Source organism: Capricornis sumatraensis, chromosome 6 (assembly GCF_032405125.1).
Source record: "Capricornis sumatraensis isolate serow.1 chromosome 6, serow.2, whole genome shotgun sequence".
Taxonomy (NCBI): Eukaryota; Metazoa; Chordata; class Mammalia; order Artiodactyla; family Bovidae; genus Capricornis; species Capricornis sumatraensis.
In genome coordinates, this window is record NC_091074.1 from 48779901 (window position 1) to 48806154 (window position 26254).

Below are 26254 nucleotides of genomic sequence, written 5' to 3' on the forward strand. Positions count from 1 at the left end.
ACTTTCAGGTGACTTTACACAGGGGCTTGGATAAGCCTAACGTGAAATCTTTTCATGTGGATACTGGGAAGATGGCTGGGTCTCAAGAGTAGTTTCTGGATTGGATGTCAGAAGGTATGGGCTTCTTCTTTGCAGTACTATGAATTGCTCCTTGACTTTGCTTAAGTTACAGTCCCCCAGTTTTTCCATTTCCCTATCTTCATAGCTATCTTGAACAGCAAACATAGGGCCTTAAAGGTGAGAGGGTAACCATCTTGGTAGAAAGTGTTGTTACACCTACCTGCAATCCAGGGTGGTCTATTGTGAACAACAACAGAACAGTAATGTCCTTGGAAATATTTTTCTTTGTAAGAACTGAATATTTTTGTAGATGAAGACCTCTTTCAGTGATGACTAATAGCTAGTTTCTGTAGGTCATATGGATGCTTGGATGGTGGTACAAAAATGATCCAGAAGAAGGAAAGGAAGTTGAGACCTAAACCAGAGGGAATTGAAATTAAACTTGAATCTGCAATACTTGGTTCTATTCAGAGATTAACCTGGGTCCATGGACCGTAGGGGAATACATGGATGAGTGGGTTCTAGAAAGTCCATGAAATCTCAGAAATTATGTAAAATGTATTTTTCTAAGGATAAACCCCATAGATTTCACTGACTCCCCAAAATTAAGACTTCTTGATGATAAAAGAGAGAGAACCCCTCCCACCACCACCGCCATACACACACACGAAGGAACACAAGCAGACACTCTGGGAGGTGTGTTATATGTCTGTTACCTTGGTTGCAGTTATGATATCATGGGTGTTTGCATAGGTCCAGACTCATCAAGTCGTACATATTACATATGTGCAGTTCCTTGTATATCAATTATACCTCAATAAAGCTGTTATTAAAAAAAAAAAAAAGACTCTCTGAGCCAAAAGAAATGTAAGATACCTAGTGACTTTTTCACCTGGCTTTAATTGTAATAAACCCCCACAACTTTGCCCACCTAAGAAGGATCTACGCTTCTTATGTTCTGGAGGATTGACTCCTACTTACCCAACATTTACTGTGTGTCTGATATTTTGATAAGTGCTTGTGAATGCAAAAATGGTAAGATAGGCTCCTTTCCCTTGAGGCAATCAGAGATGTTAAAGATGGATTTTGACAGGTGGTGGGCTGATTGTATAGCTGGTGAATTCAAGTGTGGGGAGTAGGGTGCAATAGATTAATGGAAGAGTCTAAAGCAGTTGCACCAGATAGGATGGTATGTGGTTTTACAAGATTATAGAGACCTGGACAAGGATAGTGGCAGTTGAGAGAAAAATGAGTGGACAGGAAGTGGTGATGGATTGGATGCCAGAGATGAAGGGTAGAGTCAGGATGGTACCAGGGTTTCCACGTCCAGGACTGGAGAAGCAGCCCACAGGTGAAATTTCTTCTTTCTCAGGGAAACCTCAGTTCTGCTTTTAAGGCCTTTTCAGCTGATTGGATTAAAAATTGATTAGAAATGTTAATCACTTCTAAAAAATTACCTAGATCAGTGTTTTATTGCATAACTGGGGAGGGAAAGGCTAGCCAAACAGACATGTAAAACTGACCGTCACACCCACAAAATAAAATACGTTATGTTAAAATTTAACTGAGGCTACTTTATTTGAAGGTGATATTAGTGACAAAAACAGAGCCTGGTAAAACTCAAAATATAATTTATTTTAGTGCAAATTAATTATTCACTAGGAAAACATAAGGAAATTATCAGATATACTAATCTTACTCCCTTTTACTATACCAGTGATGATTCAAAGCAAATTAGTTCATGCAATTAATTTATAGATAGCATGCTGAAAGAGTAGAGGAGGATTATACTTTAAGCAAATAACCAGATGCTTTTTTAAACATGTATTCTGTGTTATGGGCTTCCCTAGGAGACCAGGGTTCAATCCCTAGGTTGGAAAGATCCCCTAGAGAAGGAAGTGGCAACCCACTGCAGTATTCTTGCCTGGGAAATCCCATGGACAGAGGAGCCTGGCAGGCTACAGTTCATGGGTTTTAAGAGTCAGACATGACTTAGCAGCTTAAACAGCAACAATTCTGTGTTATATATCAGAGAACTTACAGAATCATACAAGTTTATCATATGTTAACTTTTAATTCAATCATTTTTGTCATAAGTTTATATCATATAATGTTTGTTAATATAGTGTGTTTTTATTATATTAAATGAAATAATGACAGTAAAATGCTTACCACGGTGTCTGGCATGTTATACATGGCCACTAAGGGTTAACTAGTACTACTATAATTACATCATGTTGTCTACTAAGGGTTGCTAAGAGAGAAGACAAGTTATTGTTGAAATTTTAGTAAGTTGTTTTTCTCCGCTCGAGACTTCTCCATTAATTTATTTTACCCTTGAAGGGATTTTAGCTGTTTAAAAACAATTAAAGGAAACTGAGATCATAACATAACTGTGAATTGTTTATATATCTATTTTGTTTTTTCTTCATACTAGAAACACATTCGTGGTCTTATTTGTGTGTTTTAAAATCTTTACTAGACAAACTTACTGGAGAGAGTCCATGTCTTTTGGTTGAAAATCCCTACCACTAGTCAGTTTTCCTGTGGATAGTGTTATGTGAATGGGAAATGGGTAAATATAGATTTCATACAGGAGAGTTTTCCTGTTATATCCACTTTAGACCTTGTTGCTATTGTTTTGAATTTGCCTCTGTTAAACTGTTCTCACTGGTGGAATCTGGGTAATAACAGCCGTCCCGTGGGTATGTGGTCGCTACTAGTGAGGAAACACATGCCCAGTGCTTGCTGAGGTCCTGTATGAGACGGAGCTCCATCCTTGGAGGAGGTAGCTGCGGCCACAGGGATGGGAGTTAGAAATGCTATTACAATAGAGAAAAATACCTTGTCATCATCCTTTTCTGCTGGGGAAACTGGCTTTTATTAGTGGTGTGTGGGTGTGTGCTAAGTCACTTTGGTCATGTCTGACTCTACGACCATAAGGACTATAGCCTGCAAGGTTCCTCTGTCCATGGGATTCTCCAGGCAAGAATACTGGAGTGGATTGCCATGCCCTCCCCCAGGGGATCTTCCCCACCCAGGGATCGAACCCACATCTCTTACATCTCCTGCATTGGCAGGCAGGTTCTTTACCACTAGCACCACCTGGGAAGCCCCTTTATTAGTGGTGCACAGAGGCAAAAGTCAGACGATGGCAAGAATTTTCTAAGAGGAGAAGAGATTTTTCCTGCCTCAGCTGGTTTATTTGAATTCGTACTTGAAAAGTTAGGGGAACTTGACGAACAATCTTTGAGCTTTCTGCAGGGCACCACTTGAGTTGCTCATCAAGCAGAATCCAATCTCAGTGATTCAGTTGTTTTAATAATGATGTGATAACAGTGATAATCTTATTTTGCCTACATTTAATACTTTAACATTTCAGAGCTATATTGTATACATTATCTTATTTTATTCTTCTGGCTTTTAGAGTCAAGATGACTTCAAGATGGCTCTTTTTTTAAACCTCTACTCTCTTTAGTGTGTTTCTGAGAAATGAGAAAGTTTAGAAGTGGAAAGGGAGCTCAGTATGATGCCAAAGGTGGTATGCTGTTTTCCTACAAGACCTACAGAATGTACTCCAGAATTAGCTAGTACTGCCTGATGCAAAGCCTTCCATTAAGTCTTGACATACTGTTTGCAACCTTGGCGTTCCACAGAGCATTTTGGAAAAAGACTATTGTGCTACTCGGCAATCCAGACCCCTCTTTATAGACTGTAGCAGAGTGTCATGTGACATCTTAAATGCTCACTGTTTCTGTTGTTTGTTGAGTCCTAACTCTTCAGTTAACTGTTAGGGCTGTTCTTTTCACTGGAATAGAAAGATGTTTTTCCTCTTTCTGGGGATGGGTGCTTGCTGTGCTGCCCCTGCGCAGGGTCAGCTGTGGGCACAGCTGTAGTCCATTGGAATTGTGAGTCCTTAGATGGAACCTCATCCTCCCTGGAGTCCAGTATGGGGAATCACATTCAAAAAGTCCCAAAAGATGTTCATAAAGTCCCTTCATGACATCTTCAGCTTTCTGATTTTTAAGACAATTTTTTTGTTGTTGTTGTTATTTAGTAAGTCTAGTCCAAACATTCTTTATATAATTAAGTAAAAAAACCTGCCTTGGTGGAACACCCACACAGAAGCTCTAGTTCTCCCTGCCAAGGATGCATCTTTGTTTCCATTAATGACCTTACTGATGTATGTAGAAATTCTGCATTAAAATTCCTGTTATCCTACGACTTTTACTTATTACCCATCTTCTGGATTTTTAGTGTATGGATTGCATGACTTTCTGTTTTCTTCATTTCATTAATGTCACAGAAACCAGTTTCAGGGAGAGTCACAGGAGACGGCAGTGTCATTTCCTGGTTATTGCGGCAGCATTGAACTGAAGAGGTTGACAGGGAGCAGATGTTTAAAGATAAACTCTGGTCAGATTTCTGATGTAGAAAGATACTTATGGTGGTAATATGGGGCATGAAGTAGGGACCTAGGATGAAAGGAGATAAGACAGTTAGGTTGGATTATTGTTGTTAATAATAACTTCAAGGCATTCTCTCACCCTCTACCACATATATGGGGTCAACTAGGTACCCTAATGAGCTTTTGGACAGATGCCTTTAGGCTCTTCCTGAGGCCTTGTAGGCTGGACCAGATTCCAAGAGGGCAGATCATTCGTGCTGGCTAACGTGACATTTCTTTGGCTGAATTACCTGAGATTGGCTCTCAGTGTGATGCTACGTACTGATTTGGGGTGATTCAAATGGATTATATTGACAGGAACCCGGCAAAAATATTTTTCCCAGTGTTCTATACATCCTGGGGATGGTCTAATAATTGGCAGGAACTGTAAAGCATCTGAGATTTTACCCTAGGTACAGGGTAATAAATTAGCCTGCTACAGTTTCATAGAGTCTGGCCGAAGACACACACTTCCTGGTCAGAGACAAAGGTGAGGTTATTACTCACAGCAGTAGCAGTAGCCAGAGTGTCATCTTTTTCTTATGCAAGTTTCTTAAGTCCGAGTTCCCACAAGGTGACATGAAGAAAACTCAGTGGACTGTGTTACACAAGAGAAGTTCTGAGCTTCAGTTCAGTCGCTCAGTCATGTCCGACTCTTTGCGACCCCATGAATCGCAGCACACCAGGCCTCCCTGTCCATCACCAACTCCCGGAGTTCACTCAGATTCACATCCATCGAGTCAGTGATGCCATCCAGCCATCTCATCCTCTGTCGTCCCCTTCTCCTCCTGCCCCCAATCCCTCCCAGCATCAGCGTCTTTTCCAATGAGTCAACTCTTCCCATGAGGTGGCCTAAATACTAGAGTTTCAACTTTAGCATCATTCCTTCCAAAGAAATCCCAGGGTTGATCTCCTTCAGAATGGACTAGTTGGATCTCCTTGCAGTCCAAGGGACTCTCAAGAGTCTTCTCCAGCACCACGGTTCAAAAGCATCAATTCTTCGGCGCTCAGCCTTCTTCACAGTCCAACTCTCACGTCCATACATGACCCCTGGAAAAACCATAGCCTTGACTAGATGGACCTTAGTTGGCAAAGTAATGTCTCTGCTTTTGAATATGCTATAGGGAACCCAAATCTTTTCTGCCATCCAAAAGTAGAGTGTTCCTGTGAAACCTTTCATAAACAGAAATGGTATAAAGCAGAGAAGCAATTACACATCTTGCTAACAGATGCTCAAAATAAATGGAGATAACGAATAGATGTTCATGGATGGAGATCAATGCTATGGAGGCTTGATGGTGAGATTCTGAGTGTAGTGTAGTTCCCGGGGAGGGAGGTTGGTGGTGCCTCTCTCGCTGCTTCAAATGTGCACTGCCTCCATAAAACCTCACCACAAAACAAACGCTGAACTCTATTTTTGCTTTTCACTTTTGTGAAAGTGAAAAAAACTTTTTTTTTAACCCCACAAAAGTGAAAATCCTCCTTAAATTCCTTTTGCTTAGTGAAAGACAGGCGCTATGTAGGTCTTTTATAAAAGCTAAGTGTCGTAAAGCAAACTTTCTCGAAAAGTGGGGGATCTTTGTAATGCATGCAAGTATGCCTGCTGTTTGCTAAGAAGGAAGATACTATCCCAGTCAGTTTTCCAAACCTGTTTGATCTAGAAACATCCTTAAAAAAGATAGTCTAAAAAGGCAATCAGTGCCTATCTTGCCACAATGTGGAGAAACTTGAGATGCCTGTAGAGAATTGCCTCTCAACAGTAGGTTCCTATTGCTCCCTCTTGATTCAAATGTGCAAGAACAGCCAAATAGTAACCCCAGCCTATCCTGGGATGACCCTATATCTTCAGAATTGTCCCAGAAGAAATGATTTCCAAAAAAAAAGCCTGAAGCCAGGAAAGAAGGAACATGATTATATACCTTGTGGATCTGTATATAACTTGCCATTTCCATTCATGTTTGTTTCAGATACTACGGTGCTGCCCATGGGTAGCACCAATTATCTCATGTTTTGATGTGGGAGTTGCTCACCTATTCCTGGAATTATCTATATCACTAGTCTGTTACACTGCTTTGAATCTCCACTATTATAGTCATTCTTTCCAGGTACTGTCTCCAGAAGATTCCTGTATAATTTTGTTCTATTATATGGCAAAGGCAATTCTATAGTCCCTTCACTACCACTAATATATCAGTATGGCTTCAAGTACAAGTTTTCAAGTAGGTTGTCTATCTTCTGTGAGTATTATGAGAGGAAGGTGGTTTGAATGGGATTATGGAATCAGAAGAAGTGAGAAATGATGGATATACTTGGATCTGGGGGAGGTACTTTCAGTAGGCTCTCAGGGGGATAAAGGAATAGTTTGAAACCACTAGAGGCAGAGAAAAACTGTGCATTGGGGAGCACTGGGAAAAAATGGCTGGGTGATGTTTTAGGAGGCACTCCACAATTTATTCTGGAGCCTATTCTGCTTTTGGACTTTAAGAATAGATCTTAAAATGGATTTTTTTACTATTCCAACTCCTTAGTTTTCCTTGGCTTTTAAAAAGAACGTAGGCAGTACATTCTAAAATGAATGTCAGGGGAGTGTTTTTAAAGGAGCAACGCAAATGCAGTTGTGTTTGCTCACTTGTCTATCAACGTCACCCTTCTGTTTCGACACCCAGCTCGGCATCAGCTGTGTGCACTGTACGTGCAAGACATCTTCAGCCCTGACAGCGCTTGCTCTTTGTGGCTATCACCTCTTTGGCCATCCTGCTGTGCAAATGCTGCCGTCAATGACTTGGATGCAAAGCAGTGATATTTACATTGATATGGTTAAGTTAACTTTGTGGTGGTGAAAGCCTCAGTTTTTCATTTCCTGGCTGGTATTTGCAGTGTGGAATTGCAACACTGCATTTACGTGCATTTTTGCTTTAAAATGTTCTGTGGTGTTGCAACATTTGAGAAATTCCCAGAGAGCCTTAATCTTCCTACAAACACTGGTTTGTAAGATGAGGGCCAAGTCACTATCTCAAAGGAATATCCTGTGCCCCTGCTGCATAATTCTGGTTTTCGTTTGTATATCTTTAGACTGTCCCTATGCTGTCTCTTAGTTCATTTCACTCTGGAGGATGCCAATAAAAGAATGAAGAAAAAAGATTTTTTTTTTAATATTCTAGTTTCTTTTTTTAAGAGCAATTGAAGTTAAAGCTACATTCCCTATTGTTTTCCATGAAATTGCATTTAAAATATTTTATTAATGCAAAGACATGCATTCAAGACTAAGGACCAGTGAAGAGTAGCCATGGCAACCAGGAAGCCATTCAGGAGGTTAAAAAAAAATGCAGTAAAGAGTAAGTGTTTTAATCCTTAACTTTAATCCCTTTACTTCCTGTTCTCAAAATGAAATATAAATCAGGCACCATGGAGCGCCGCAATTTTTCTCTGAAAAGGATGTTGGCCAAAGAGGATTAGTAATGGACAGACGTATTTAAAGAATTTAATCACACAATTTGTTGTAAAACTTTTGAGACCACAAGTGACCAGTTCCTTTGAGTGGTGTCAGTGAGAATCTACAAAACATACTTTGAAACTGATTAGAGAGTTGGCACAGGGGGACAGCCCTGTTTGCTATTATTGTTACATCATTTCAGCCTGTGGTAATGACATGAGAAACCAAGGAATTTGCTTGGTTCCCCCAGTGGGTTGGTAGAAGACTGGTGGGGGGACTGTCTTATTGGTAGAATAGAGATATTCTTTTGATCTTCAAAATACTAGGGAAAAATTAAGTCGCCTGTGTTTCGCATACTACCTTTCCTTGAAGTTTGATTACTGTGGGAGCTTCACAAAGATGTGTGCTTCCTATTGTCAACAGACTCTTGGGTTTCTGCTAAAAAGCACAGACTTTGCTTTCTGTGGACAATAAAACAGAATTCTCAGAAGGATAAGTTATTATTTCTTAGTGTCTATTTTTTGTTTGTAAGATTTGCATTTACATGGAGCCCTGCTGATTTCTTAATTTCTATTTAAAAATAAAATATCTATATTTCCCCCCTTAAAGTCAGACCTAAAATATGCCCTCTACACTGGCTTTAAATGTTGATTGACTCTGCAGCACATCTGTTTTCCCTTGTTCTACTTTGAAGGATTACGGGGATAAAAGGGCATATGTCTTTTGATGGCACTTTTCCTTTCCTTAGTATCTGTGCTGTGTGTGTGTGTATAGACATATATATATATATATGTATGTATATACATATTTCTAATGGGCTAAAAATTACCAGTGCACAGGGCTCTTTACAGAGATCTGAAGTAGCTACAACTTGTAGTAGCTCCTTGCATTGTCAGAATGTGAAATTGCTTCCAATAATATCTTCCCGAGGAGGTGCTAAAAATAATGACAGGTGAGCAGCATGAGGGCTAGAGCATTTGAGAGTGGAGTTAGGCACAGCAGACCATTGGGCCTGGAGTTCCTTGTAGACACTGAGAACGAAAGCATACATTCTAAGTCTTGTAGATGGCAGAACATCTGGGGAAGAAAAATTGCATCATGTTCTCCAGCTAAGGGGACAACATGCAATACTGACAACACCTGTTTCTGCTTCCTCAATTTGACCTAGTCTCATTTCTCCCTATACTGTTAGAACCAGCAAGGTTAGCGTAGTCTTGAACAGAGTTTCTGAGATGTAATGTACATACACGCTGTGCTGGCAGCCATCATTACCCTTCCATGCTGTCTTTGGATTTTTGACTTTCTAGTCTGGGTTTCTAGGGTGTGGTAAGCTTTTTGGAGAGGGGATTGGAGCTCACTGCAGGGGGTAGATAAGAGGAAAGACCAAGTAATGCCAGTGTCCAAAGGAGGAATAAGTAGCTTCTATGGTTTTTCCTGTGGTCATGTGTGGATGTGAGAGTTGGACTGTGAAGAAGGCTGAGCGCCGAAGAATTGATGCTTTTAAACTGTGGTGTTGGAAAAGACTCTTGAGAGTCCCTTGGACTGCAAGGAGATCCAACCAGTCCATTCTGAAGGAGATCAGCCCTGGGATTTCTTTGGAAGGAATGATGCTAAAGCTGAAACTCCAGTACTTTAGCTACCTCATGCAAAGAGTTGACTCATTGGAAAAGACGCTGATGCTGAGAGGGATTGGGGGCAGGAGGAGAAGGGGACGACCGAGGATGAGTTGGCTGCATGGCATCACTGACTCGATGGACGTGAGTCTGAGTGAACTCTGGGAGTTGGTGATGGACAGGGAGGCCTGGCGTGCTGCGATTCATGGGGTCGCAAAGAGTCCGACATGACTGTGTGACTGAACTGAACTGAAACATGAAAATAACTTTGGTAGAAGCTGCAAAGACCATAGGAAGTCTCTCGAGGAGTCCAGTCTCTGGCTTTACTCTAAAGAACTTCTCTGAACCAGGCCTCCTTTTCCATGACCAAAGAGAAGAGTTTCATTTCACTGATGTGTTAGAAGTTCATGAGATTCATGCATCATTCTAAGATATACAGTCCTCAGGTGAGAGCGGGAGAATTACCTTCAGTAAAATTCTTCCATGCCATGACAAAAATAATACCATGGGCAAGCTCTTACTTTGGTTGGCATTACCTCAGGGGTGAAGAGATCCTGGCACCGCTAAAAGCTGAATGTGGACCGGTGGCCAGGGAGACCAGGGCCACAGCTGGTCACTTACTCAACCAGGCTCCAGAAGATGGAGGGTCTTGTCTGTGTATGTTGTCAAAAAGGAGGCGAGAGTGTGTCATTTCAGGTCCGATCAACTTGAAATTTCCGTGTTCTTCTTCTCAACCTTATGCTGGACCTTGAATCTTTAACAGAGGGTAGAAAGTTGGATTTGTTCCCAGCCCTTCCAGGTGAATCAGAGATGGGAAGTACAAAAGTAATGAGTGAACATTTCCTATCGGAAAGATTGCTCAGTTACACTTTCCAATAAGCAATATATAAATGTGAATACTGTTATCTAGTGAAATCTAGTGTGAACAGGGACTGAGCAGTATAAGAAATTAAACTTTCCAGTATCTTATAAAAAAAAAAAGACTTCTGTTAAGATTTCACTTGTCTAGTTCCTGTTTTATTCTCAGGTGATAATTTCGGCATGCTGCCTCACTCTTTTTTCCCCCTCTTTGCATTGCTATGAAGACATGATTTTATCTGTCTTTAGAGGCTGCCCTAAAGAATTAATAAATCCTTAGCAGCTATTGATTTGTTTGTTATTCATTCCTTTATTTGCTCACACATTTCCCCAAACACTTAGAGTACCTTTCATGTGAAAGGAAACACTGTTTTAGCTTACATGATTAGACAGACATGGTTTCTGTTTACAAGGAGACTTTTTATCTTCTGTGACACACACACATATATAATGTAGAAATAAGTATTACAGAATGTAGAAAACCACAGTACTATCAGAGTGATACAGAGAAATTGCTATTGCAATGTCTAAAAAGGAAGAAATTATTTTGGAAAGAAGAGGTGCGAGACGACTTCGAGGAAGCCGTGACATTGAATTGGACCTCGAAGAATATGCAGGATATAGTGTAGATATACAGAGTCTGAAGAAAAGGGGCCTCCGGATGAGGGAAGCCTGTGGCCAGAAGGACGGCATGAGACACGAATGCGAATGAATACAGGTAGAGAGGAGGCTGTGTTGGCTCTGTGTGACCCAGGCAAGGAGCGCGAAAGCACACTGCTAGGGGAGAGGCCCCTGTGAAAGCCTGTGAGTTTGGGCCATGAACAGTGCTTGGGGGAGAGTCTCTAGAGGGCTTTGAAGCAGGGTGCTGTTGTCAGCAGTGTCCTTGGGGGAAATTAAACTGACTGCTGTGTAGAGGATGGATGGGAGAAGAGAAAGCAAGTGCTCTCCTTTGAAATGACAGCCTTCAACTTTCAGAAGTAGGTATCTAAAAATTGTCCAAACACTGATCTACGTGAAAATCAGCCTTAAATCTTTTTCAGACAATCTGTTTTAATTAAATGAAAGGAAGGAAAAATAACTTCTGCAGTTAGTCTCTCCCCACACTTACTAAACTGTAGCATATGAAGGGCTGTAGTCAGAAATCAATTCAAAGGAAGACAATAAGAAGCTGGTAAGATGGACGGGGGACGTAATTACTAGATAGCTGGCTGCTTTAATTAAAGCTTGAGAATACTTGAATAGAAAGAAAATGCCACACTTGACTGCATGGGATGGAATGTGTGTGGTCACATTAGGGCAATGAGCTGGTATCAGGAGGAATTTATGAAGCCATGATAGAAGCAAACCTTTCGCCTTCCTTTGAGTCTTTACAGCCTTATAACCCGGCCTCAAAAGGTCAAGGAGGATGTCTTTCCTGGTTGTGTGAAATTCCATGTTAATATTTCTGTATTTGTCTAAAAAAGAATCTACCCTTCAACTTAAGGTTCTGCTTTTTAGATGTTCCTCCAAATGCAGTTTGAATCTACCTTGACTATGTTCATTTGTGTATCATTTTCCAGTGAGGAAAAAAAGCAGGATTCTTGGTGTCAGTTTTAGAATAATATTGACTTAGGAGGAAAATGATGTTTTTACAAATATAAACAATGCAGAAAATCCAACCTGCATGCCTTTCTGATTTCAACATACTTTTAACTTCAATTCCCCAACTCTATTTAGGATAGCTAGATAGTTGTACAGATTTTGGTAAATAGAACATCTATATAAGTATTAAAATCCCGCAGAGTATTCTGAAAATGTTTTGTTGTTGGTTTTGATTTCTAATATAATTGGATTTGAAAAAGTCCAACTAGAAAATTGAGTAAAAGCTAGCTACAGTCTTCTGAGATAGAATAATTTGAGTGATATTCATTCTGCAAAAACTGTGCTAATGTCTTCATTAAGGCACTGTTTGGCCCCAGACTCAGTTTATGTGGCTAAGCAATAACAAGTATCAGTCTTAACAATTATAATAGTTTTTCTTCTTGAGCAAAAATAATAATAATAATAATAATAACATTGTACTATGCTAGTCACTTTCTGTTGATCACCTTTTGTAATCCTATAATAACCCCATATTGTTGGTGTTATCACCACCATTCTACAGAGGATAGTTCGGAAGCCTTTCAAGGTTAAATATCTTGCCAAAGGCGATGTGTTAGTGGGCAGCAGAGATGAAGTTTGAACTTTTATCTACATGAACCCAAAGTCTCCATTCTTTTTCCTTTGTTATATTACTGTACTATTGTATGATAATAATAAAGAGAAAAATGTCTAAAGATGGATGGGAGAAAAAAGAAAATAAAGGTACATGTAATAGAGTGCTATAAATGTTTCCACACTGAATATTAATGGGAAAAAAATAAGAATAGAAATAGTAGTTAGCATGTGTTAAACATTGACTATATACCATTATTGGTAAAATAGCTTATTATCTCATGTTATCTGTTATCCCCAACAACAGCCTTATAAATTACCCACATTGTACCGAGAAAACTGAGCTAAAGCGATTTGTTTAACTACTTAATAGTTGTCTAACATTTCATAAGTAAGGGTACAGAAGCTCAAATCCAGGTAATTTTGGGTCCAGAGCCCATACTCTTATTTTTCATGACCATATCATAAACTATTATTTAAGTGACTGTTAATGGCTTAAGGAGCTGTTAATGTCTGTTAATGTCAATAGAGTATGGGCTGTTTTCCAGAGATAACTCACTCTTGGATGGAAATTTAGAACCATCATTTAACATAATCTTTGATGCCAGAGAATATTTTCATTAAGTTTGTAAATGGTCCTGAAATGGGGAATGTGGTAGCCAGCTGAGTGATCAAATCAAATGAAATACAGCCAAGAGCTTCTGTACCACCAAATGGCAAGGGAGCTTTAAAAAGCTAGCTTCTGAATATAAAGAGCCATCAGAAATAAAGAGCATCACATATGAAAAAAGATCTAAGAATTTTACCCAACGGCAAGTTTTATTTGAGCTGCACTATAAGCTCTGCAAGGGCAGGAAACTAGGTTATCTTGGGCATGACTTTATCTTCTAGGCCTAGTATAGTTTGGGGAGCACAGTAAGGAATTCAGTAAATGGAATGAATGAATGAATGAATAATATAACATGGATTTTAAGAAATGATTCTTTAGGTTGAATTGATAGAAGTGGGACATTTAGAACAAGGGATGTGTTTGTTCTATTATCCTCTCTCCTGGTCAAACAGCTAGTTCACTGTATTAGTACTGGGATAGCATTTGCACATTTAGCTATCCAGTGAATTCCAGTGTTAAGAGAAATTGGTGTGGTGAATGTAAGAATATGCTACATGAGAAAGCAGGGATTGATGTTTTAGATGACTTCTGGGTACCAAGCAGGGTTTCAAGAACTTTTTAAATATTATCTAATTTATTTCTTAAAGCAACCAAGATAGCTCAGTGATATCGTCTTCATTTTACAGAAGGGAAACTACACTCTGACAAGTGAATGCATCTGCCTTGGACCACTTGGTAGCTGAACCACAATTTGTCAGACTAAGAGACCGAAGCTCCTCCTACTTAACATTACTCTTATCTATATTAAAAACTAAAGATATTCAACCTGGAGGAAAAAAAAAAGCAACTGCTAAGGAAGGACTGACAAACTAAATTACAGCCACTTTTAGGGCTGAAATTCTGTAATACTGCAGCATTTTGAGGTTTCTCATATATGAAAAGAAATACAAAGTAGACCATGAACAGAGTTATTCTATGTGGTCTGAGGGAAGAGGGGAAAAATAAATTCCAATGAGCAGAAATTATGGGAGGCAGATTACAAATCAACTTGAGGCAGACCTTCCTAATGACTAGACCAATTTAACAGTGGAGCGCAGTGAGTTGTATGAAAGTGAGTTCTCTGTCATTGAAGGGATTTAAGCAACAGCTGAACTGCCACCATGATATGCAGTAAGTTGGCAGTTTACCATCCTACATTTAAATTTAAATTAATTAAAATTAGGTTAAAATAAAATAAAGTTTGCTTCCTCAGTTGCACTAGCTACATTTCAAGTGTTTTTTAATCACATGTGACTAATGCCTACAGACTAGTACTCTACAGAACTTGTCTATCATCCAAGAAAGTTCCTTTGGACAGCATTTGTTATAGCCCTGGTACATAACATTTGTTCTTCTTACTCTGAAATTGTTTCATCAATCACTGTTTTTTACTAGATAGCCAGTAATTATGTTGTATCTATACAGGAATTTATTTTTCATGTCTCTTACTGAGACATATACCCTGGTATGTATATCTATTGAGATATTTTGGCATGTTCATGAAGACAGAATTTTTGGCCTCTCGAGTCAGTGCTAACCAAATAGGTACTTCCTATTATAGAAATGCAGGGTGTCCAGCTGGACTGTACCTTTTGTTCACGAAGAAGTTTCTTCCAATACTCTAAGTCTGCACTCTCATTTCTTTTCTTCTTTGCAAACTGGTCATTCCCAAAGGAAATGAGTTTGATAACAGATTGTTGGAGATTAATTACCTATGATATGCCAAAGCCACTTCATAAATGTCAGGGCTGAGGAATCCCTTAGAGATAGAAATTTTCATTTCAACTGGAAATTAATTGTAATTAATATAATAGGTTAATTCATTGTAATTATTTTTAAGCCTTTTGGCAATGAGTTAATTCCCCAGGATCCACATTGCTCAAAGTGTCATAGAGAATGCTTGATGAGAATGTTCTGGTACTAAACCTTAACCCTCCGAAAAAAAATCCTATTTGTTTTTTCTTCTGGTTGAGTTTCTTCAGAAACATATTTTGGTGGCATTTGATTTCTGGAGAACAAAGGAATCCCTGCAAGATGATGCATAAACATGCACAGCCCAGATAGAGGATGCTCATTGGAGAAAGGGAAAACAAAAGGCCTTTGATTGTACCTCTTTCTCTTTGGAAGTATGTCTTGCTTCAGAATAACAGAATGCCTCTGCTGTTGGAATAAAATGTAATGGAACCAAAAATTGAAGAATCTGGGCCTTTTTCCCTTTCCTAATTATTTCCACTTGACTCACTTAATCTTGGACGATTATTCAATCATATCTGAAATGAGAAAATGATGGGAATAGAATTTCCGTCTCTTGTTTCAAGAGCTTATAAACATTAACAGAATAGTCTTGAACAAAAAAACAAATACAAATCACAATTGACGGTACCTTGTTTTTAGCTATTAGGAAAAATCCCTGCATTGTTAGGGAAGCAGCTCAAGTTACCAAATGCGGGAACCTTGTCAAGACTTGATGCGTGGTTTCATTATTAACGCTGAAAAACTATCATTTAGAATAAATATTTCATAATGGGAGATTGTATGCAAGCTAAGGAGCCAGTTTGTTTACTTGCACCTGGATAGGCCAAGAAATTAAGCCCTAAAATGGGTCATTAATGATCAGGATTATTAACACTCAAAGATTCACAGGTTGGTTTCTGAGACTCAGAGAGGTCTCTTTTCTTCCTAGTATGTCCATGAACCTTACTGCAGGTTTACGAAGAGAAAGTGTGAAAGAGTGAAAGTATTAGTCACTCAGTCGTGTCCTACTCTTTGAGACTGTAGCTCGCCAGGCTTCTCTCTCCACGGGGTTGAACCTGGGTCTCCTGCACTGCAGGCAGATTCTTTACCATCTGAGCTACCAGGGAAGCCCCCTATGCAGAGAAGGACGCATGCAAACCTAATAGGTTGCTGAGGGCTAGATCAGGACTGAGTATGAAATAAAACTCCTGATAGTTGGTACTATCTGAAATGAAAGCTAACTGCCAAGGTAAGGAAGTTGCCTGTTACCACAGGCAATCAAACAGAGTCTGAGAGCCATCTACTGGGGTTGCTATAGGGCAGTAGTCCATAAGATAGAGGTTTGGCCCTATTGATGTCGAGGCTCTTTTAAATGCTAATTATTCTTGTAAATTAGGGTTTTGTTTTTAATTTAGGCTCCACAATTATGCTTTTAGTAACATCCATAATGGCCCAGGGGCTTCCCAGGTGGCACAGTGGTAAAGAATCCACCTGCCGATGCAGGAGATGCTAGAGACATGGGTTCGATCCCTGGGTTGGGAAGATCCCCTGAAGAAGGAAATGGCAACCCACTCCAGTATTCTTACCTGGAGATTTTCATGGACAGAGAAGCCAGGTGGGCTACAGTCCATGGAGTTGCAAAGAGTTGGACATACTAAGCACACAGGAGAGATAATAGCCCAGGATACCCTACTTTCATTACGCATATGGTTACTATACTATACCTGTGTGTGAGCAGAGCAGGAGCTGAAGAAAGGGAAACAGTATGTGTGTGTGAGCATCTCTGAGTGCTGCTGATTGGCTCTCAATTCGTGAGACAAATAAAAAGGGTTTGTCGGGTGCTCCCAGAAGCAGACTGTGAGCCAAAGATCCAGGTGCCTGTGAGTTGTTAAAGAACTGCTCCCAGGAGAATATAGGAGAGGAATGAAGGAAGGGGCTAAAGCTATAAACATGGACGACCCTACTGGGAGCTCTGGAGTATGATTTACGCTTCAGAATTTGTCCCACTTTGGCACTAAGAAGCACTGGTTGGTCATGCATTTGTGTATTGGTTGGGGGGGGGGTGGTGTCTGTTAGCTGTAAAGTATGCAGAAGCTAGGGGGTGGGCACAGGAGTTAGGAGTCAGGGCAGTTCAGAGCTAATCCATGGGATCAGAAGGGATCTGGGCAGAGCAGCAGCAGCCTTTCCCATATAGTAACGGTGATCTGTGTCTTCTGGGGCTTCCCAGGTGGTGCTAGTGGTAAAGAACCCACCTGCCAATGCAGGAGAAAAAAGAGATATGGGTTCAGTCCCTGGGTCGGGACGATCCCCTGGAGGAGGACATGGCAACCCATTCCAGTATTCTTGCCTGGAAAATCTCGTAGACAGAGGAACCTGGCAGGCTACAGTTCATAGGGTCACACAGAGTCAGATACAACTGAAGTGACTTAACATGCACACATTTGCTGTATCTTTTAAAATTCTCCTTTAGGAGAGGTAATTAAGACATGACCAATTATGTTTTTTAAACACATCCACACACCACTAGAGATTGTAGCGTCCTTTAGATAAAGTATTGTGTCTCATTCTTACAAATCCAGCTGGCACTGAATGATTTACCCAGATGCTGGTCCCACCCTGCCAGGTGCCATGGGGTTTTGAAAGTTAGAAAGGCAGTCAGCTAACCAGGTCCTTGTGGACTTCATAATAGTGCAAACTAAACTCATAACAAGAAACAAAGCCTTAAACATATGGTTGCAGGGTTGTTGAGAGCAGACTCTGCAGCTCTCCATATACCATGGGAGGCCCTCTCGGGCTGACCTGGTCAGAGGGGGCTTCATTCAGGAGGGAGCCATAAATTGGGTCTTGGAGAAATTCTACTGGGAGGAGGGAAAGCCATTCCAGGCAAAAGGAATGAACAGCATAATAAATGGGATGTCTGCAGACAGACAGTGCTCTTGAGAGGAGCAAAGGGTTTTGTCGAGGCCTTATGGAAATACCTATCTTTGGTATATGGTGCACATCACAGAAACTCTTCTTGCCTTCTTGTCTTTGCCTTTCGGGACTGGCGTCCCAAATGAAAGGAGGGGATATTTGTTTCTTGTATGTAAAGAACAGTACAGGCCCCGTAAAGGGCATGTTCTTGCTGTCCTGTAAGGGCAAGTATTAAACTGGGGTGAACATTTTTAACCCTTTTTATCCCTGCAACAGTATAAAAATCCAAATTGTACTCATGATATGAACTTCGTGTAGCTATTTATTATTATGAGATCTGAAGGGAAACATAATAAGAAATGGTTACATGAGGTTCATGTTGTTGTTTTTCAGTTGCTAAATCACGTCCGAGCCTTTGTGACCCTATAGACAGCAGCACACCAGGCTTCCCTGTCCTTCACTGTCTCCCAGAGCTTGCTCAAACTCATATCCATCGAGTTGGTGATACCATCCAACCAACTCATCCTCTGTTGCCCGCTTCTCCTCCTGTCCTCAATTTTTCCCAGCATCAGGGTTTTTTTTCCAACGAGTTGGCTCTTTCCATCATGTGGCCGAAGTACTGGAGCTTCAGCTTCAGCATCAGTTAGTCTTTCCAATGGATATTCAGGGTTGATTTCCTTTAGGATTGATTGACTGGTTTGATCTCATTGCAGTCCAAGGGACTCTCAAGAATCTTCTCCAGCACCACAATTCAAAAGCATCAACTTTCAGGGCCAACTCTCACATCCATACATGTCTACTGGAAAAACCATGGCTTTAAATATATGGACCTTGGTTGGCAAAGTGATGTCTCTGCTTTTTAATATGCTGTCCAAGTCTGTCATGGTTTTTCTTCCAAGGAGCAAGCATCTTTTAATTTCATGGCTGCAGTCACCATTCACAGTGATTTTGGAGCCCAAGAAAATAAAATGAAGTTCATGTCATAAAGTCAGTTTGGTTTTTATAATCCCTTATTTCTGCAATTCATTTTCTCTTCTCATGACCAGAAAAGTCTCATCTCTTCTAACCAGCATTTTCTTAGAGAATCTTCTTATCAGGATTCCTCATGGTTCTAAAAGTGTGGTTCCCAGACAACAACATCACCATGACCTGGGAACTTCACAGAAATGAACTGCAAACCCACTGAATCATCAGTTCTGCACTGGAGCGTAAAGGTGATTCTGATGCATGTCCAGGTTTGAGATTCACAGTTAGAGACCATCCCCCATTGAAAAAGTTTCCTCTATCTTTTTTTATATTCTTAAGAGCTAAGAAGATACTGCTTTATATAAATAATAGGGTTTCTCACTCCAAATATAAAACCATAATATAGATATATGGCAAGATAGCTCTCCTTGGAGACTCTTCTGTGTGCCTCCTGCCTCACCCATTTGATGATTCCTGGGTAGAGAATGTTTAAGAACCTTAAATGATCTGGAAGTCCTTTTCTTTGTCTAATAATCTGGGAGAGAGAGAAGGATACTAAACTTACATACCATTACTGCATTTCTAAGCATATGGCCCTGCTTTGGAAATTTTGCATAAGGTCTTCAAGGACCTTAAGCAAAAAAAAAAAAAGAAAAAAAAGAAAAAGTCCTTGAGGTTTGTTCAATTTAAGAAGCACTTTGTAGAACCATGTCTAATCCCAGAGAAAACCAAATTAACTCTCACCACAAAGCTGTATGGAATCACACTCTTGGAAAACATGAATACTTGTAGCTAAGGAAGAATTGCCTGCCTTTAACTCCAGAAGTAACCATGGCCGTGAAATTCCTTGGAAAGACCTCATCAATACTCATGTCTGTAAAACCCTGGAGTAGTTGGTAATAGAAAGCAGAGAGACGTTCATGTCTACTCTTAGTAGAACATGTGGGCCCCAGATCACATTTTAACAATGAAAGATAAATTAAAAGTGATCACCAGAACTCATTCTAAGGCTTGAATTTTTTCCAGTTTTTCTTACGTGGCATGTGTTAGGTTAGTACCAAAATATCAAACATACCTTCCAAAGGCCCTGAGAGGGTTAGGCATTAACTGAGATAATCTTGGGCAGACATTCCAATGTGGCAAAGCTAAGGAGATTATAATTGTCTTGTTCACTACATGTGTTAAACGCTGCTTCCCTAAACTTAGGGTCGCTGTGCCATTTTCATATTCTTGGACTAAGAGCTGGACATGTGTTTGTCTCTTCATAAAGCTTTTTCAGTTCCAAGAAATACTGTTCTCTAAATAGTAACTTGCTGATGTTTTGTATCTGTGTGTATGTTTTTCTTTCTGATCAGAGTCATCGTACTGGCAACAACCAGCTCTCCACATGGGAAGGCCCGTTTGTAGTATTTGTCAGTTTCCATAGTGTAAATGTTATCATCGTGACCAATTTCAGGCTATCGATATGACGTCATTGCAAGTTTGGGAAAAGTAGACACAGTTGGCATTCTTAGACTGGTGCAAGCCAGCTCCCGCACATCACTGGAATGTTTGGAAAACTGAGGAAAGAATAAAAAGAAAACAGGAAATAAATTCATAATACTGCTGCTGAGGACAAAAATGATTTTTAATATTGAATTATATTTCCTTACAGTATTTTAGCTGTGTTTTAACGTAATTGTTATCACTTTGTATACATAATTTTGTTTTGCCTTTATATTCATGAATATTATCCTAATGGTTGCATAATATTCCATCAAACTGATGTTGCATCACTTATCAGCTGTACTTAGGGCTTCCCTGCTGGCTTAGAAGGTCTCCTGCAATACCCAGATTCAATCCCTGAGTTGGGAAGATCCCCTGGAGAAGGGAATGGCTACCCACCCCAGTATTCTTGCCTGAAGAATTCCATGGTCAGAGGAGCTTGTCAGGCTACAGTCCATGGACTTGCAAAGAGCTGGACATGACTGAGTGACTGACAGTTTCACTTTCTTAGACATTTAAGTAATTTTTCCTAATTTTTATATTGCTATAAATAGTGCTGTGTCTCACTAGAGTGATGAAATATAAAGAATCTAAATCTTCCTCCACTTTTTTGGCTATTTCCTTAAGAAATTCTAAGAGCAAATAATTTCAGTTATGAATCTTAGGAAATCTCCCTCCAAATCATGTGTAAAGTCTGTAACAGTGTCCGCTCCAACCAGCAGTGTCTTATGGTGCTCCTCTCACACTCTACCGTCACTACAACTACCTCTTCTGTAAAGTTTTGATAATTTGGTAAGTTTTTTAAAAGTTACAGCGTTGCATTTATTTCTTTGCAATTGTGCTGAATATTTTTTAGGTTTATTCTCACTTTTGTTTCTCCTTTTTAAAAAATTTTCGTTCATGTGAAGCGCTGCACGGTGAATTGGTCCCTTCCCAGGAGATCCTGCGGTCTACCTCCTCCCTCACTCATTTAGTTATTTCTAGACTGGGAGTGCTTAGAAGCTTCACATGATCTGGAAGGCCCTTTTCTAATCTCATCTGAGGGGAAGAAAGAGAGGGTCACTAAACTTGTTCCCTCTTTCCCCCACTTACACCTCGCCTTTTTCCTGTTTCTCTACTCCGGGCCCGAGACTCCCTCCACTCCTGCCTTACTCTTCGTCACATAATCCAGACGCAGCACAGGGCACGCAAGTTCTTCCTCCATACGTCTGCAGGGCTCACTCCCTCACTTCTCTCAAGGCTTTTTGCCAGTGCCGTCTCCAACAGACTTTCTCTGAGCCCCCTGTCTCAGGTTGCTATCGCTTGTCTCTAACTCATTGTATTTCTTCTCTCTATCACTCTTCTCTATAGCACGTATCACTATCTGCTGTGTTTTATATTTTATTTGTTCACCATCTGCTTCCCCTCTAGAGTGTAAGTTCCTTAAGACAGAATCTCTAGAGCCTAGAGAGTGTCTAATGCTCATTAAATAATTGTTGAATAAGTATACTCAAGTCCTGTATCTAAAGGGTTAGTTTTATCTTGATGAAGGCAAAATCAACTTATATGTTCTCTTTAAACAGAGAACATATATGCTTAAAAAGGACAGAAGATGGTAACTGTTTACAATATCTGTGACAAAAGTATGTCTAGATTTTTAAAGATATTATGTTTTTAGACAAACAGAGGTTGGTATTTTTATATAACTAAATCTTCCATTGTGATTTTTTTTTTCATTCAGACTACACTTACAAAATTCTTTTTCATAAATAAATCACATAACTTTGTATCTATACTTTATTCTGATATTTTTATGGCTCTTTAATATATAAAGAATTTATTGTGTTATTGTGATAAAATGAAGTCTATTTTTTTTTATGTACCTTACTGTTGGGATAGTTTATTGCTTGTAATGATGTTGGTTTTTCTTGTTGTCATGTTCCAAAAAATCTGTAGGTGTCAAATCTCAATGGACATTCTTAATTATCTCTAACATATTTTCATCTTATTATATCTCTGTATTTTAAAAACACTTTACAATATGGACTAAATATACTTGAGTTTGTTTTTGATATCACTACAAGTTCTGATTAGATACAGAGCAAATCAAAGAAAACATAATAGGAAGTTCGGTTCCCAGAAGTGGAAATATCAAGGCCTGAAGTAAAATCTGCCTCTAACCACATATTTCCTGAAACACCTGCCAGGTATTATTAACATTGCAAAGCTGACCCTTGTATTGACTCTAAGTCCAGGGCCTAACCTGTAGTTGTTACTTGATAAATATTTGTGCATGAACCTTAGGGCATGATATCCTTTCCAGAAAAAAGTATTCTGAGGAATAGCCTTCCTTTTCCATCTGTCTTCTGTTTTCTCCTTCTCTTAGCTGCGGTCCAGTGCAGAGCTCCATCCCGACCTGCTCACAGACTGCCTCACGGTGCAGCCCCTGCAGCCCTCCACCTCCCCACGAGACGCTGTCGATAGGGCGGTGGGATGCTCCCCAGAGCCCGGGCCTGACCTCTATCCAGGTAATATCAGCCGATTCAGCAAAGGCAGACCCAAACCACATCAACTGTCCTTGTCTAGGCCCTTGACTCCGGTTAAAGGGAATGCATATATGAAAATGCTTCTAAGATCGTCTGTATTTCACTTTATCAGTAAACTGCAGTTTATCCCCCTCCTGTCCTTCCCATCTGATTCCTAAACTGGGTTTGTCAGCAGACTGTTTCTTCTCATAAAGAAACAAAGTAAAATAATACATTAGCTCTTTTAGTCCTGGCTTTCTGCCAAAAGTTCAATGTACCCAAACCTCCCAGCTATCTTAAATTTATTAACTTGATGGAGACTCAAAGGAAGTCTTTCCCCCTTAAGCAGGTAACAGGCTGCCTGTGGATTTCTTAATGGAGCAGTCATTGTTGTCTTTGCATTGCAAAAGGAAGCCAGTCCCATGTCTCTCAGAAAAAAAAAATCATATCAGTAAATCAATTTGTAAGAATGTCCATTAGTGTTTGTCAACCATTGGGGGAGGAGGGATAGGATGGCACTCCCAGAATAGCTTCCTTCTGCCTAGGTTTGAATAATAGATGACTCTATATTTAGAAAAATGTTATGTATGCAGTGAAAAATGAGAAAGGATTATTATTCAATAAGGACATTTTTTTTTCATTTACTTTGTTAGCCTGGGCTTTTGTGCATTTTCCACTCTCTATAATGGTGATGTATTGGTACAAACGTGGTTGGTTATAGTCTTCATATATGGAAAGCTCTTACTGTCATGCTATGAATATGAAAGCAAAAGTCCCACAACTCCACACTCCATACAATGGGAATTTTCTGTTTTCTGTGAATTACAAATTCTACTCCCTCCCCATCTGGTTCCAGCGCCAGGTTTTGGCAGCAGATTGCTTTTTCTTTTTAAACATACTAATAAGCCATAAAGAATGAAGGATTTACTGATGCATAACAGTGGAACAGGAGAAAGCTATGCTTGTATAACTTTTTAAATTTGACAGTTCTCAACTGATCCAAAGGCACAGGAAAGAGTATTAAGCAAATGTTTTAAGAGGGCCAGTCATCAAGACATCCTTAACGTTGTCCCAGTGTTGGTGGCCCTTTATCAGTTGCTTTGGGTACTTACTCTTGGAGAAAACAAAGCCTTAGCTTTTGAGACCATAAGAGATTAGATAAAAAGTTATTTGAAAGACTAACCAAGTCTGACAAAGGTTTTGAGTGCAGGTACACATATAAAATATGCCAGTGTACAGTGTTATCAACACTCAAATATTTTGTATTAGACATATACATGAAAAAGCATGACTAGCTTTTGTTTGCACATATGTCTGTTTGATTTGCCAAACATTTGATATATGAACATTTATTCTCACACATTAAATTACAATCAGTTTGAAACAGCCTTTAGGCTATATCCCTACTTATTCAGTCCATAAATCCATAATCTTATTAAATACCTGGAACCCAACAATTAAAGAGACAAAATTAAACAGAATCAATTGAAAAATGGCCCAACATCCAGTATAAATAGTTTATGGTGAGGGGCTAGGCTTGTTGAGTTGAACCCTCCTGGAAATGGGTTTGGGAAGCCATACTACCTTTGTCTGTGAAAACATTAGTGCCTTTGCTGTGTGTGGCATGCAGTATATGACTCACTTTCAAAACTCAGGAGTCACATTTGTCTTGTGTGCTTTTTGATGTCTGGTAGTATTGTTAAAGTTTCTTAAAATGGCTTTGTCATTCCAAACAGAATTCCTCTTTTTGTTTGTGATGCTTTTCTGCATTTGATCTTCAAAAAGAGCTCTTAGTTTTGAGCCTCTAACTGTGGCAGGAGAGCTGCCAGAGTGGACAAGGAGCCTAGGTTACCACAGCGTCAACAGAGCATCTTCACAATGACTCAAATTTTCTATGACTCTGGGAATACTGGAAACAGGCAGAGGGCCATCTTGCTTAACTTTGTTCCTAGAATTTTACTTCTCCAGTTAGCTTATAACTATGAAAGTTTCTCTGCCCTCCTTCTTCTTTATTCCTGCTTTGTTTATCCCTCAGATTCTATTTTACTTTCTTTGTTCTTGACTTAAAAAAAAAAAAAACAAACAATAAACAACTGATTATATTCTGTGTTTTGCTGAGAAGGCAACAAACCCAGAGCAGAACAAGGCCAGTGGAAAAACTAAATCACAAAAATCTGAAGCCTGCCTTTTATAGTTCTAGAAATTTACTTGCCAGGAGTGTATGTTCACACCAGTCTCAAACCTATGCTAAAGATCTATGGAAAGAAGACAAATAGCAAAATATACCAAAGGAAAAGGAAACTGTTCATCAATTAGTTCAATGTAAAATCTGAAATGTTAAAGTATTTTGATGAAGATTAAGACTTGGTTAAATGGCAAAGGGATTTGGAGTCGTTCCCTTAACATTCTATTACACAAAATCAAGAAAACGTTTTTTAAAGATTGTCAAGAACGTATACCTATAAGTGCTAATATATTGATTTATCATAAAATATTTTTATGGAAACCTGTTGAGTGTATATGGGCAAGGGATCAAAATAGTTTAGCATGAACATCATGATTTTTTAGAAGCCACAATGTCTGGGGACTTGTGGTTTGAAGAAATCATGGTTTTAAAATGGAAATTTTTAGTGGCTCGTAGAGAATGATTTATAAGATTCCAAGACAGAAGTAGTTTGCAGAGCATTAAGGTGAACAGGGAAGATGGCAGTTATGATACATACAAGTATTGCAAGTTTCCTAACATATTGGCTTCCCTTATTGAAACAAATTTTTCAGTTGATAAGACTAAGCTTGATTGGAAAGGATTGCACGGTAAGACTTTTATTTCTTTGGAAGACAATATTGCCCCAGGTTAAAGCAGCCAAAAAATCACTTGAGGCCGCACTGAGAAAGATTTTAAATTGAGTTGTTTACTTGTCTTCTATTCTGAAAATCCCAGGGCTCCCCAGGCCTGCTCCTGGGTTAACGTGAGATTAATTTTGTGATCTAACAGGGAGGCCAGGGCAGTGATGAGTAATTCTCAAGGATGGTTCCTTATATTTTCTGTGCTTTTGTTCGGAAGTTCTGTAACCCAGATAGATAAAACTCCATGCCATCCTGTAAATTTAGGTGGTTTATGTGATAATCTGAGGGAGAAGTATTTTATAGCCAGTAGATCAAGGTGTGAATGCCACATTCAAGGCTAAATGCCTGTGTAGATCTTCTCATCAGCTCCCTCAGTGAACTAATAAAGTGGATAAGCCTACAATTAGTGGGTCTACAAGATCATGGACAGCCTGGACCAATGCCTGGTCTTGGCGAGAGTCCATTCACAAATAAAACATGCTCTGTGGAAGAAGAGCTGTCCTATGAGTGATCGTAAAAATCACAGCTCCCTCCAAACTAAAACTGTACTAC

The 26254-nt window shown here is 39.5% G+C and overlaps 1 protein-coding gene across 1 annotated transcript in view; it reads left to right on the top strand.

The window, feature by feature from the left end:
• Nucleotides 1-26254, top strand: part of GLIS3 (GLIS family zinc finger 3) — a 477578-nt gene that overhangs the window by 370414 nt on the left and 80910 nt on the right. Inside the window, exon 6 of the mRNA XM_068974601.1 lies at nt 22717-22858. Within this exon, the coding sequence (XP_068830702.1) occupies nt 22717-22858 (142 nt within the window). The remainder of the gene's footprint in view (nt 1-22716; nt 22859-26254) is intronic.